Raw genomic sequence first — 13,918 nt, 5'->3', positions numbered from 1 at the left:
GGGATGCAGCAGTGAGCAGAATGTTGCCTTCATGGGCAGGGAGGTAAATGAATGTATGGCAGTAAATGAATGTATGGCATGAAAATAGTGGAAGTGCAATGAAGATAAATACAGCAAGATAAGGAGTTAGGATGTGCTGAGGGGAGATGATGCAGGAAGCTAAGGTGATGTTCCAGGAGAGATTTGAGAAATGTAAGGGAGAATGCGCTGCATGTAACTGGGGAAAGAGTATGTTCCAGGCAAAAGGAACAGCACATGCAAAGTCCCTGAGGCTGGAAGGAAATATAAAGGAGGGAAGAGGGAGATGAAGGCAACATGAGGAAGGGAAGTGAGAAGGGATTCTTGTTGGGCCCTGTGAGCCTTGCAGGGTTCTGAGCAGCAAAGTGATGTGACCTGAATTACATTTCAGAAACATCCCTTCAGCTACAGGCTGCAAGGGGCAAGGCCAAGGTACAGATGCCAATTAGTGGGGGAAATGGTATTGGCCTGGAGAATGCTGTAGTGATGCTGGTGGTAGAAGCAGCTAGATCCTAGATACAAGAGTGTTTGTTAATGGACCGATCAGGACACTGGAGGAGGGTGTTTGCGGACTCAGCAACTGGAAGGATGTGGGTGAAAGGTTTAGATACTGTTAGACATTTATTTTGCAGGGGAGAAAGTTCTATAGAATTGAGCTCAAATCTTGTAAAGAGGCAGAATGGCAAGACAAGCTTATTTACTCTTTAAGCAGAGGGGGTGATTGAAGAAAAGACAAGCTGAGCTACAAAGATGTCTTTTATACTGGTGACATCTTATATTGAAAAAAGAAAAAGCACAATCATTTTACTGTCCTGTGTGCTGTGAAAACATTTTGTATTTATTTGAAAGCTTAACTCTAAGGAAGTCCGATTTCATGTCAAAGTTTATTGATTCTTAAAACGCCTCCTTGAAATAAGAAGAAAAAATACCGGAGAACCCTTTTAGGAAGTGGATGAACAAACAAAGTAAGATGGCTTTCTCAGAGTCAGGAAAGATTCCATGTGTAAAAGTTGGTCCTCCATGGAGAGGACATGAATTGAAGGTTGGCCCATATGCTTGGATTAAATGTTTAATTAAGTGAATTTTTCAGAATCATTGGACCGTAAGTATCATAAAAGCCTGGGAATTAAGAACAGACTCAAGAATCTCAAATAAATACTCCTAAGCAAGTTCTGTACTAGAAACTCTCTTAAAATTTCTATTTCACTGGTCAGACCAAGACTTATCAGATGGCATAAAACAAGCAAAACACTCTGACCACCCAGGGAATGCCAAACCCTTACAGTTAATAAGCTGTTTTCCAACATGTTGTACCTTTTTGCTCTCGCCTTGCATGCTTACCATGAGTTACTTACATTTGTTTCCATACCTGTCTATGTATGTAATAAAAATTACATGAACCAGTGAAATATGCTCGTGGAAAGAAAGAGGGTTGTTGTTTCTTTCGGTGAATATTTGGGAAGATTTCTTTAAAGGCAAGTTGCTAAAATTTTTTTCTCAAGCTCGATGTAAATAAGACAACTAAAGGATTAGGGAAAGAAGTCATGCAGTTGTAGGATTCTGTATTTTGATTTGCTCCATGAGTGCCTTTAAAGTCTCACTTGTACTTTAAAGAAACCAAACTGGATTATTTCAGGCAATGCATTATGGGCATTGAAGTATAGGCAAAAAATACATCAACCTCTGTGGTACATATCTACAATGGAATACTACTCAGCCATAAAAAAGAATGAAATAATGCCATTTGCAGCAACATGGATGAAACTAGAGATTATTATACTAAGTGAGGTAAGTCAGAAAGAAAAAGACAAATACCATATGATATCACTTATATGTGGAATCTAAAATATGACACAAATGAACCTATCTAAGAAACAGAAACAGAATCACGGACATAGAGAACAGAATGGTGGTTGCCAAGGGGGAAGGGGTTGGGGGAGGGGTGGTATGGGAGTTTGGGGTTAGTAGATGGACACTTTTATGTATAGAATGGATAAACAACAAGGTCCTACTGTATTGCACAGAGAACTATATTCAATATCCTATGATAAACCATAATGGAAAAGAATATTAAAAAAAGAATGTATATATATGTATAACTGAATCACTTTGCTGTACAGCAGTAATTAACACAACATTGTAAATCAACTATACGTACTTCAATTAAAAAGAAAAACTACATCAACCCCCACCTACAGACCCATACTGAATGCAAAAACCTCGGCCCTAACATTAAAAGACGGGTCAACAATTGAACCACATTTATATGCTTCAAGTTAAAATAAAGCGTTTAAGGTCTGTAAGCGTTATTTTTAAAAATGATGACTTGCTTGAAATAGAGACACAGATGTAGAGAACAAACGTATGGATACCAAGGGGGAAGTGGGGGTGGGATGAACTGGGAGATTGGGATTGACATACATACACCATTGGTACTAAGTATAAAATACATAACTAATGAGAGCCTACTGTATAGCACAGGGAACTCTGCTCAAGGCTCTGTGGTGACCTAAATGGGAATGAAATCCAAAAAAGAGGGGATATATGTATAGCTGATTCACTTTGCTGTACAGTAGAGACTAACAACATTGTAAAGCAACTATACTCCAATAAAAATATTTTTTAAAAAATGACTTGCGTTAACTGACTTCTGTGATAAAGTGACCAGAATACAGCTAGCTAAGAGGACAGATAGCATATTCCATGGTCCCATAATTCTATTCTAGGCTCCTAAGCTGTACTCAGGTGAAAGTGATACCACAGGCTGAGTCCCAAATACCATTTCAGGCACACTGGGAAATCTTTACATTTCTCACTTGATCTGATCTAATGTATGAATTCTGCCATCATTTTGATCTGTGGTAATTACATCTGTATTTTGTATAAATCCTCTCACTTTGATGGCTTGTGTGTTCTGTTAGGGATAGTAACACATATAGAGGCATAGGAATAAGGCAGTGGTGATGGGGAAAATGTCAATGCTGGAGGTGGTAAGTATTACGATCTGGATGCAGACAGTTAAGTTTTGAAATCAGGAAGTAGGCAAGATTATCCACACACGTGTATACATAAGTGAAAAATCTGTTCAACATCTTCCAAGTATCAATTAACCAAAAGGACATGCTCTAATAAGCATGGGCTGTCTAGTTTGGACAGTGAGATTAATATTTACATATTACATTATTAATGAATTATAAAATTGTAACTAATAGTTCCCAGAAGCTGAAACATTTAGTTTATTTAATAAGAGCAGGGTCAAACAGTATTGAGTTTAAATTAAAAATCCAGTACAGAATTATTTTATAGCCCTACTTGTTTGGCCAGCTAATCTTAAATTCAGTGGAAATGCTACTGCAAAAACACCCCAAATCTTATCTTTAAGTATAAATTTCCACCTGGAACATACACATATATACCACGTACTCATGAGTATAGGTTTCACATCATGACTTTTAAACAAAAGGAACCAAGACTGACAACAATCAAACCATGGAAAGTAAGAACATTATGGGCTTACTGATCTGAGCCACCTTCCCAGGACTGTACTTGCTCAGGGATGGGGTGGGGTGGACAGCATCACTCGGGAAATCAGAAGGCCTGAGCTTTAGGCTGGACTCTGGCCTAGCCTGTTGTGTAACTGCTTGGCTTCATTTGCCACATCTGACAAATGAGGTGGTGGGAAGCTCTGCTTAAGTTCCATCTCCAGCTCTAAAATTCTAGGACCCTGTGATCAGAATAGCAGGCACACTTTGACGGCTTTGGATGAGAAAGGCCGTGCACTAAGCACTTTCCATGTAACAACTAGTCATCTATACAACAATCCTAAGAGCAGGCATTTTGATATTGTTCTTATTTTATGGATGCAGAAGGTGACGCTCAGAGGGGCCAGTTGCATGTCTCAGTCACACAGCTGGGAAGAGAAAGAGCAAGGATTTAAGCCCAGGCAACCTGGTCCCAAGCCCATGTTCTTAAGCTCACAGGAGTCATACTGTTTCTTGTAATATGACGCATTGACAAAAACCAGGGCATACCGGTCTACAGAACTGTGTTTTTGCAAAACTTCAGGCAGCTAAATATCTCTGTCTGATTAACAAGTCTTTTTCTTCCTGGGTGGTCAGCATGGACTTCTGGGATTGAATGTTGTTATTGCAAATAGCAACCAGAAAGACCTCTGTAGCAAATAACGTAAGCGTGAACTCTAAGAAATGATGCTTGTTTAGATCAGCAGGGTTCAAGAAACCATTCAAACAAGGTGTTGATCTGAGCACAATAATGAAAGAACTTGAAGGCAAAATCTGTTTCCCCAAAGCGAGGTGATCTGGGAAAACAGCATGAAACCAACCAAACCACCACAAGGACAGAAGCAACGGCTCTCATTTCCCATGGAACATCCATTCCTGGACCCAAAGCTACAGCTGGGAGCTTCTCAAACTTTACTGCACATATGAGTCACTGGGGGGCCTCGTTAGAAATGAAGATTCTGAATCAGTAGGTCTGGGTGGACCCAAGACTCTGATGTGTAACAAGGAGCTCGCAGGTGAGGCCTATGCAGCTGGAATGTGGACCACACTTTGTGAGTGAGGGTGAAAGAAAGATGGTCTTGGAATCTGCAGAACTCAATTCTGCACCCATTAGCTCTGGGCCCAGGGTTAAATCTTCTCATCTCCATTTCATCAAATAATCTTACCTATATATTCCCTTCAGGCTCTAAATTTCAATATTTCTAATGATGGCCTTTCTCATTCGACCCTGCAGTGAGCTTCCACCTGCAGGATCAATGGGAAAATAAAATGTTCCCCTTCCCACTCCCCTAAAGTCACGTTTCTGCAATGGTAGAGCAAAGGCCCAGGCCTCTTCACACATATTATGCAAAGATAATGGGCGCTCCATCCACAGGTAAAACCACCCTGAAGACAAATGACTTGCAGGAAAGTGATTTAAATTTGAAGCTTTCTACTTTGGCCAAAATCTCTTTGAGACTCACTTGCCAGGGCAATAGTAGGCTGGTTACAGTATTATGATGGATTATAACCCAATACTTTAATAGCTTATGGCGGGGGGGTAGATATCTTAATCACGTAGACCTGCACTGTCCAACAGGGTAGCCATTAGCCATATGCAGCCACTGAAATGTGGCCCATCTGAATTAAAAATACACATCAGATTTTAAAGGCTTTGTATAAACAGAAGCATGTAAAATATGTTAACTGATTTTATATTGATTTCATGTTAAAATGACCTATTGGGTTAAAATATGATATATTGGAATTTGAAAAGATACATGCACCCCTATGCTCATAGCAGCGCTGTTTACAATAGCCAAGACACGGAAACGATCTAAATGTCCATCGACAGATGAATTGATAAAGAAGATGTGGTAGATATATACAATGGAATACTACTCAGCCATAAAAAGAATGAAATCATGCCATTTGCAGCAACATGGATGAACCTAGAGATTATCATACAAAGTGAAGTAAACCAGACAGAGAAAGACAAATATCACATGATATCGCTTATATGTGGAATCTAAAATACTGAAATTAATTCAACCTGTGGCTACTAGAAAGATTTAAACTACATCTGTGGCTTGCCTTATTTTTCTACTGGGCAGTGCTGCTACTCAAAGTGTGGTTCTCAGACCAGCAACATCAGCATCAACTGGGAGCTTGTTAGAAAGGGAGGATTTGTCCTCACCTCAGACCTACTGAATCCGAATCTGCATTTTTACAAAATCCCAGGTGATTCCTGTGTACATTCCAGTGTGAGAAGCTCCTACAACGTAACACAGTAGGTGTTCGGGCTCTTGGCATACGTGAGGGACGTGCTAAAAGGGTATTGTGCTTGCTGAATTTTCTAGACCAACGTTCCAGCAAGGCAATGGAATCATTTTTTAAAATTTAAATTAAATTATTTTACAATTTAAAATATCTATTACAATTATACATGCAAAATTATGTGCACCACATATTAGGGGGGGAGGGAAGGAGGCTGTTTCACAGAGGATACCTTAGTTACTTCTGAATTTTCAGCCACCATGTATGTGAAACTGATGTTCACCAGATCTGTACCACTGCAGACACAAACTACCCGCCCTTCCAGGTCATTTTCTGATTTTCCAATAGCTTCAAGAGCAGCCAAAATTTTGGGATCCTATTGAGGTAGACAAAGAGGAAAAAATACATTAGATCACAGAGCATGGCAGAAAGATGGTAAAAAGAAACTATGTGTGATGTAAAAAACATATATTAGGGCAATTTTTTTTTTTTTCTATCTAAAAATGCCCAGATATCTGGCATTATTCTAAAACTCCTGGAGGTAAAATCTTTAACACTACACATGACTGAGACTCATTTGGTAAGAAAAGTATTATAAAATTATTGGTTTAGAAGACTGGGAGGGAGGGTCTTTCTTTCGATTTCTGCTTGTAGTTATCGGAGGACCCGGACTATGGCAACAGGACAGAAAGGCTCTGACTGGGACCTGCTTGCGTCCACAAAGGTCAAAGGGATCTCTCACAGAGAACAGTCACTGAGGATTCAGGCAAATATGCAGGGCATTGCCACAACCAACAACCACAAGTTACTCAAAAATGAGATTAAGTCTTTCAAATAGTCTGGACACAAAGAGTGAGTGTGTGCACCTCTAGGAGCCCTGGCATCCTCATCTGGAATGAAAACTGTGTAAGTTTACCCTAATTAGCAAAAAAAATAGTGGTTTTGTCCTCCACAAGAACTCAGGGGGAAATGCCAACATGGTTACCCAGAGATTGTAACTAACATAAAAGAGGGTCACTAAAGAATAAAAAACAAAGTGAGGAACATAATTTCGTTTTGAACATTTAAAAACTTGCAGGGCTATTATGGAAAAGGGGATAAATACTGTGCTAGAATATTCTAGGAAAAAAACATCTTTTAAATTCCTAGCACCACTATGCAAACAGCTTCTTATTCAAACCAATCACTGTGAAGAAGGCTGATTTATGCGCTCTTTCCTTCTTTTTTCTCTCAGAGGCAAACTGAGCCTTCAAGGTGAGCTAATGATGATAAACTGTGTTTGTCCTTCATTCCCAGCTGATGATTGTGGGGCAGTAACGGGTTAAACAGCATTCTGTGTTTAGAAGACCAGCAAACACCAATCACAGGTACCTTTGGTGTGGCTCCCAGTCGAACACTGTTGATGAGAGAACATTCTAGAACTTGTCCTTCCTGCAAAGAGAGAATTTAGCATAGCAGTGAGCCTAAATTCTGCCAGACCTATGACACAGACAAGGTGACAAATGTTTGTGATGATGAAGACAATGCTGACTAGAGTAAGGCAGAAGCGGAATTAAAAACAAATAATAATTTCCAACAGTCAGAAAGTCAAGGCCTCAAACATTCCATTTCAAATATATGTATGAATGCAACTTTGAATAATTATTTATAAAATGTTTATAAAATTTTACTTTTATACATGTAATAACATTAATACTGTATGTATATTATTAAATATATGTGTGTACATGAAATAGTAAGTGGAACTATGCTAGCTTTTATATAACTCTGATTCTACTTTTTGTAAATTTTACCCAAAGGTTCATGAAATGTGTCATTGTGCCGTGTGTTAAGTCGTGGGGTATAACCAGATGAAAATGCCCTTAAATGCACCCCTGAGACTTCAGCTTGAACATCTCTCTTCTGGGAAACCTTTCTAACTCCCAAGACTTAAATCAGACTTGCCTGTTTAAGCTCTTGTAACAACCTGAACTTCTCTTTCACAACTCTCAATGACTTGTAACATTTTTCTTTTTTTTGGATGTGCGACTTTGATCCTAGGCTGGAATCTATGAGGATCACATCCTTGACCATCAATGTATCCCTAACTCCTAGCACACATTTTGAAAAGTCTTGAACGAATGAATAAGCATAGGGTCCATGCCCTCAAGAGGCACTCCATCACTTGTTGAAAAATGAAATGCCTTCACCCTGAGAGCAAGAAGGAACAGCTTGCTCTTTCTGAGCCATACCTTGCCTTCACTTCTCCAGGTCAGAAAGAAGCCAAATTCATCCACTTTGAAGAGGCAGTTGGGTTCAAACACAAAGGATTCCTGTGAAAAAGAAATGTGTTGATCTGCATGACTCACACCGTTTTGAATCTAATAAAAATGCAAATATCTTTTAGTCTCTAAACAAAAGAAAAATGCATCCTGAATCTAATGACCACATTTCTTATTATATTATGTAATGTTTTCATTTTGAAAATTTCTTGCATTCATTTTTGCATTGAAAGACTGATCAATTTTATACAGCATCTTCTTTTAGGGTAGTTTTAAGAACAAAACACACTAATGTTCTGAAGGTCACAGAGGAGAAATTTGCTCTAAGATCTTGGAAAAGAGCTCCTGGAAAGGAGAAGGACTCCCAAGTTCCAGCCAACTAGTATCCCTCCACACAAGAGGAATTGTTGCTGGTCTCTAACAAAATGTCAGAAATCAGGAGATAATTTTTTAAGTCACTGATTTTTTTTTTTTTTGTCTATACAATTCAGCATTCAGATAATTCCTGAGCTTTTTGCTTTTATATTCAACCTCCCTTGGTGTCCCATAAACCAGAACTTAAGCAAGATTTTAAGCTACTCAAAGTGTAGTCCTGGGACCAGCAGTTTCAATCTCACCTGGCAGACTGATTGAATTGGCAGAATCTAGGGCTCCAGGCCAGATAGACTGAATCAGAATCTCTGGGGTGGGAACCAGAAATCTGTGTTCCAAAAAGCCCTCCAGGTGAGTCTAATGCTCACTAAAGTCTGAGAACCACTGCTGTGGACATCAGGAACTCTGTTGAAAACTACAGAATCAAAATTCAAATAAAGATGGAATGCTAGCCAAATGCAGGGGACCCAGAGCAGCTAAGTTGTATTTGCCAAAGGATTCCTGGTCTTTATTTTAGCAAGAAAGCAACATTTTTCTTAAGAACACCGGGAAAGTTCTATGTCAATGGAAGCAAAAGGGCATTCAGGGAATGAATCCAGATACCTTCTGCCCTCCGTTTGCATTACATCAATACTTGGCACCCACGTGTCAACAAATCCACTTGTTCTTCTCGTGATCTAAAGAACTTGTCCTCCTAGATAATTACAACACTGCTATAGAGAACCTGCCTGGCAAACAGGAGCAGGGTGTGACTTCGAACAAAGAGCAATTACTGGATTCAAGATTTTAACTGTAGTCCAGACTCTCAGCTTCACCCACCAAAACATATCTTTCCAAATTCCAAGGAAGCAGCAACATTCATCAAGGTAAACCCAATGTCAAGAGACTTGGCCACCTTAACGTGTCAGAATTTAGAGTACCAGGGGCCCTGAACAAAGCCAACTTTTAAATTTGTTTGCGTAGTTTTCAAACAGGTGAAGAATTATCATAGGTATTTCAACTCTGTACCAGGCTCGTGCTTAGCACTGTAGTCACAGAGATGAGTAAGACGAAGGAAGGGGCATAATGTGACCTTTGCTTTTGGAATCAAAACCCAGTTCTGCCACTTATTATTTACCTTCTCTTGCAAAGACCCTTTTTAAGTCTTAGAATTCTTATCTAACAAAAGGAAGTATTTATACCTACCTTTTAGGGAATGAAATGAGATGATAAATTTAAAGTACCTTTACATTTTTACCATGAATGTGAATCACATAGTTACAGTTCAGCAAGTGGTAGCTACCATCCCTCACGTGTAGTTCAGTTTTATATTTTTGGTAGCAAATTATGAACAACATGAAATTGCCAATATGTGATATCTTTGACCCACAAAAATACACTTTTAGATGGTTCAACTTTTTAGAAGAGGCTTGACCCAGAAGTTGACATTTCAGATGGGTCTTAGAGGATGAGCAGAAGTTATCCAGGTGAAGCAGCATGGCAGGCATATAGGCTTGACCTGCCAGTGGGGACTTCTGAGGAGCTGGTGTGGTTAGAACATCTTAAGGGTATGGTAGGGGATGAGACTCGACACATAAATAAGGCTAGATAAGAAAGGTGTTGTATGTCATACAAAAAGGTATTGAACTTGAACGAAAGTGTCTTATATCATTACTGACTGAGAAATGAGAATAATCAATTAATTAAACTATGAGAATGAACACATTTTAGAATACTTCCCAAGTAATATCCTAACGGTGATAAAGAATTTCAGTGTTCAGAAGTATGACCTAAAGTGGTATTTACAGAGTAGATCCACAATGAATCAGCTACTCTCATTATTATTTACTTATGTGCACCCTATCCAATTCCAAATAAGGATTTGAGATGATCCAGGAAATATACATGATAAATAAGAATGATTTTCCAGCTTGTTTTGATGTGGAACTTTCAGTTCCTTGGCCTTCTTAACTGCAAGGAGTTTTTTCTTTCTTCCTCTCTCAATTACTTAGTACCCTCAGACCTTACCATCGCCATCTGGAAATTTGGATTCCTAAACATCCCACTCTTGGACCCTTCCATCTGATGTTTTTTAGCCCCTAGCTCTACAGTCCTCACTCTTCTGTATTAATTTGACTTCTTGCAACTTCCTCTTCATTAACCCTGCCAATCTCTCACTAACCACCAGACTTCTCCTCCTTTTACTTCCATCCTTGTCTAGCTTATTTCCATGGTCCAATATTACAATCACTCCCTCACAGACACCCTCAACTCCTACGTCTCATTTTCTGTTTTCTTGGCCAAAAAACTAAGTCCACCCTGTCCATTTTTTTATTGCTGAACTTGATGAAAGAAAACCACAAAACTGGACTGTCTGGCTTTGGTTTAAATTCAAGATTATCAGCTTCAAAAGGATAGTCAACATGACTTTCAACCTTGTAATTCTTTCTTAAAAGGTTCCCCACTCTTTGAAAGGCCTATCTCATTGCTTCTTCTCATACCCCTTTACTCCCAGCCAATTACTGGGCTTCACTGATTAAAGGAAACTCTTCAGATGAGAACTTTCTCCATCTTTACTCCTAATAAAGCACACTTTCTCCCATCAAAGGTCAATACCCCCATTTCTGCTCCAGATTCAATCTTCTTCCAGGTTCCATCCTCTTTCACCTACACAAGGATTTCAGTCTTCTGTTTATCACCACCCAATACTCAATTTTTTTCTCTATTAGATCATTCTGATCAGCAAACAAATATGTTCTAGCCATCAACACTTCCTCCTTCATTTACTCCCTCATGTCTCTCATCCCCTTTCAGGGCATAATATCTTGAAGAGTCTTTCTCTAGCCATTGTCTCTACTATCTCCCTTCCCTACCATCTCTGACCAATTCCATCTGCCCTCTGTTTCTATCACTTGCTAACATTTCTCTGCCAGGTCCACCATGACTTACGTTCATGCTGCCAAATGCAGTGCGCACATTCCTTTTCTCCTTTGATTTGATCTCTGAGTGGCTGACTATTCCCTCCTTTTGGAACCTCTGGAATGTTGATATTCTGACTGTGTTCTGTTCCTTTAAGTTCTTTTCCTTCTACACCCAACTTCTACATGTTCCACAGGAATTGGCTCTGGGAATTCTCATTTCCACTACATTCTTAGACCTCCTTTAACCCCAGGGCTTTAATACCATCTATTTCTTGATGACTCCCAAATTTATAACAGGAGCCCAGTCTTCTCTGAGTTCCCAGTTCAGACATCTAACTCTCTACTTGACATCTCCACACAGATGTCTCAAAACTAACATATCCATAGCTGAATTCTTTATTCCTCACCCTTATCTCTCTAAGTCTCTCCATCACAAGACATTCTGGGCTCAATAAATGTCACTAGTATCTATCCATTTACTGAATCTGAGAGTCATCCTTTTTTTTTTCTTTTTTTTTCTTTTTGGCCACACTGCTCGGCTGGCAGGATCTTAGTTCCCTGACCAGGGATTGAGCCTTGGTCCTCGGCAGTGAGAGCACAGAGTCCTAACCACTGGACCGCCAGGGAATTCCCCTAAGAGTCATCCTTGACTTTCTATTCTTGATTTCATTTTCATTGCATTTTTCATATATATCCATTTTGCTCCATTTCTACTACCACCACCTTGGTCCAAAGCATCACCATCTCTCCCATGGACTGATCTTCCCACTTCTACTCTTTCTTTCCACAGCAGCCATGTTGATTCTCCAAAGTTTTAATAAGTTCATTAAAATCATACAGTAGATCCCCATCATATTTAGGATAAAATCCCAATGCCTAGCATATTTAGGATAAAATCCCAACTCCTAGCATCTCCCATGGACTGATCTTCCCACTTCTACTCTTTCTTTCCACAGCAGCCATATTGATTCTCCAAACTTTTAATCAGTTCACTAAAGTCACTGACTTTTAATAGTTCTCCATCATATTTAGGATAAAATCCCAACTCCTAGCATGGCCTAAAAGGTCCTGCATTAATCTGGGTCCTAGAGACCTGATCTCACACCACTTTCTGCCTTTGTGTTCCCTCTTGTTCATTACAACCATCAGGACTCTTTTCCTTGAACTTCTTAAATTCTTCTAGCCTCAGGGTCTTTGCACTTGCTGTTCCGCCTGCCCAGAAGACTCTTCCTACTGTCCTTAGCTCCTCTTCATCCTACAGGTCTTGTCTTAATTATCCCCTCTTCAGAGAGGTTTTCCCTTACCTCCCTAATACTTTATTTTCTATTTTTATTTTCTACTACAGTATCCTGATTATTTCCTTGCTTGCAACAAAACACAGTCTGCAATTATTTCACTATTTATTGATTTATTGCCTGGCTCCCACATCAGAATATAACCTCTGTGAGGGCAGAGTCCTTGAAACTTTCTTGTTCACGTTTGTGTTCCAAGCACCTAGCACATCAAAGGCACACCGAAACTAAATTCATGGTCTTAAAAAATAAGAAAAGACTTTTTTTTCAAATGAAATATATCACAGTAGGCCAATATATAAAACGTAAACAAGAAGCTACTCAAGTTGAGGGGGCTGCACCAGGCCCAGAGCCCATCAGGGTCAGTCCCTGGAGGGCTGCCACCGACAGACATACAAATACCAGGGCACCACCCTGAGGCTGTCTGCCTAGAGGAAGCAGCACCTTTTTCTAAGTCATACAAGCTCATCTTAGAGGTTGGGTGTGGCCCCTGTAAAGAGATCCGTTGCAAAATGGGATAAGAACTCTAAGGAAGGAGAAGAAAAGGCAAATTTGCAAAATAAGGACAGAGTAAAAGAGCTTTTAGAAATACTTGTTAAAAGGTCCTACACAATGAGAATTAGGTGCCTGTTTGGCACTGGGCTCCCTAGCAACAAAAGCAAAAGGGGAAAAAATATCATTTACCAGGTGTCCATTTAGTTCATAGATAAAAAACATCAGATGTTAGGAGAATTAGCTGCCAGAACAGAAATTCTCCAGTGAGACCTGTAAGGAGCTGTGATAGATGCTAATGACAAGGTTTCCAACAAGGCCCACGATAAACTTGTCGACTGTGACCGGAAAATTCTCAGACCAAGTGGATTCAAACTACCCATGAAAATCAGAGAACAGACCTGAGGGGTATGTGACAATCCGCTGAAAGGAACTGAAACCCAACCTATTTAGATTTCTCTGCACCTCTCACACATTCTCTATTCTTTTCCTCTAATAGCAGTTTTAAATTTCACACAGGTACCTACTGACCAGAACTTGGACTGTGGCCTCGTGACCACACTGAGGCTATAATATCCCCAGTTCCCTTGTCAGGAAAATCTTCCTCCAGACTTGAGCATGGCAGGGGAGATGTCAAAGGAAGCTGGGCCCTTGCTCCTTCACAAATCTGTTTGTTTGCAATTAACAGATGGTAGTGGGACCCTCTGGTAAGGATGCAAACCATAATGTAACTTCTTCCAGGGGGCTCAGAATTTCAATTCTCATAGGACTTGGTTAAAACTCATTAGTCACGCTTTAGAGCTCAA

The 13,918-nt window shown here is 39.7% G+C and overlaps 1 protein-coding gene across 3 annotated transcripts in view; it reads right to left on the bottom strand.

Moving 5' to 3' along the window:
- The window catches only part of PLCB4 (phospholipase C beta 4), a 418,294-nt gene that overhangs the window by 120,548 nt on the left and 283,828 nt on the right, over nt 1-13,918 (bottom strand). For all 3 annotated transcript variants that reach the window (XM_060122522.1, XM_060122523.1, XM_060122521.1), the window contains 3 exons: nt 8,027-8,107; nt 7,167-7,226; nt 6,028-6,171 (listed from right to left, as the gene is read on the bottom strand). In XM_060122522.1, coding sequence (XP_059978505.1) covers nt 6,028-6,171; nt 7,167-7,226; nt 8,027-8,107 — 285 coding nt within the window. The remainder of the gene's footprint in view (nt 1-6,027; nt 6,172-7,166; nt 7,227-8,026; nt 8,108-13,918) is intronic.

This window comes from Lagenorhynchus albirostris, chromosome 15 (assembly GCF_949774975.1).
Source record: "Lagenorhynchus albirostris chromosome 15, mLagAlb1.1, whole genome shotgun sequence".
NCBI classification, from domain to species: domain Eukaryota; kingdom Metazoa; phylum Chordata; class Mammalia; order Artiodactyla; family Delphinidae; genus Lagenorhynchus; species Lagenorhynchus albirostris.
Note: the sequence above shows the minus strand (reverse complement) of the source record. Positions and strands in the feature narration are given on the sequence as shown.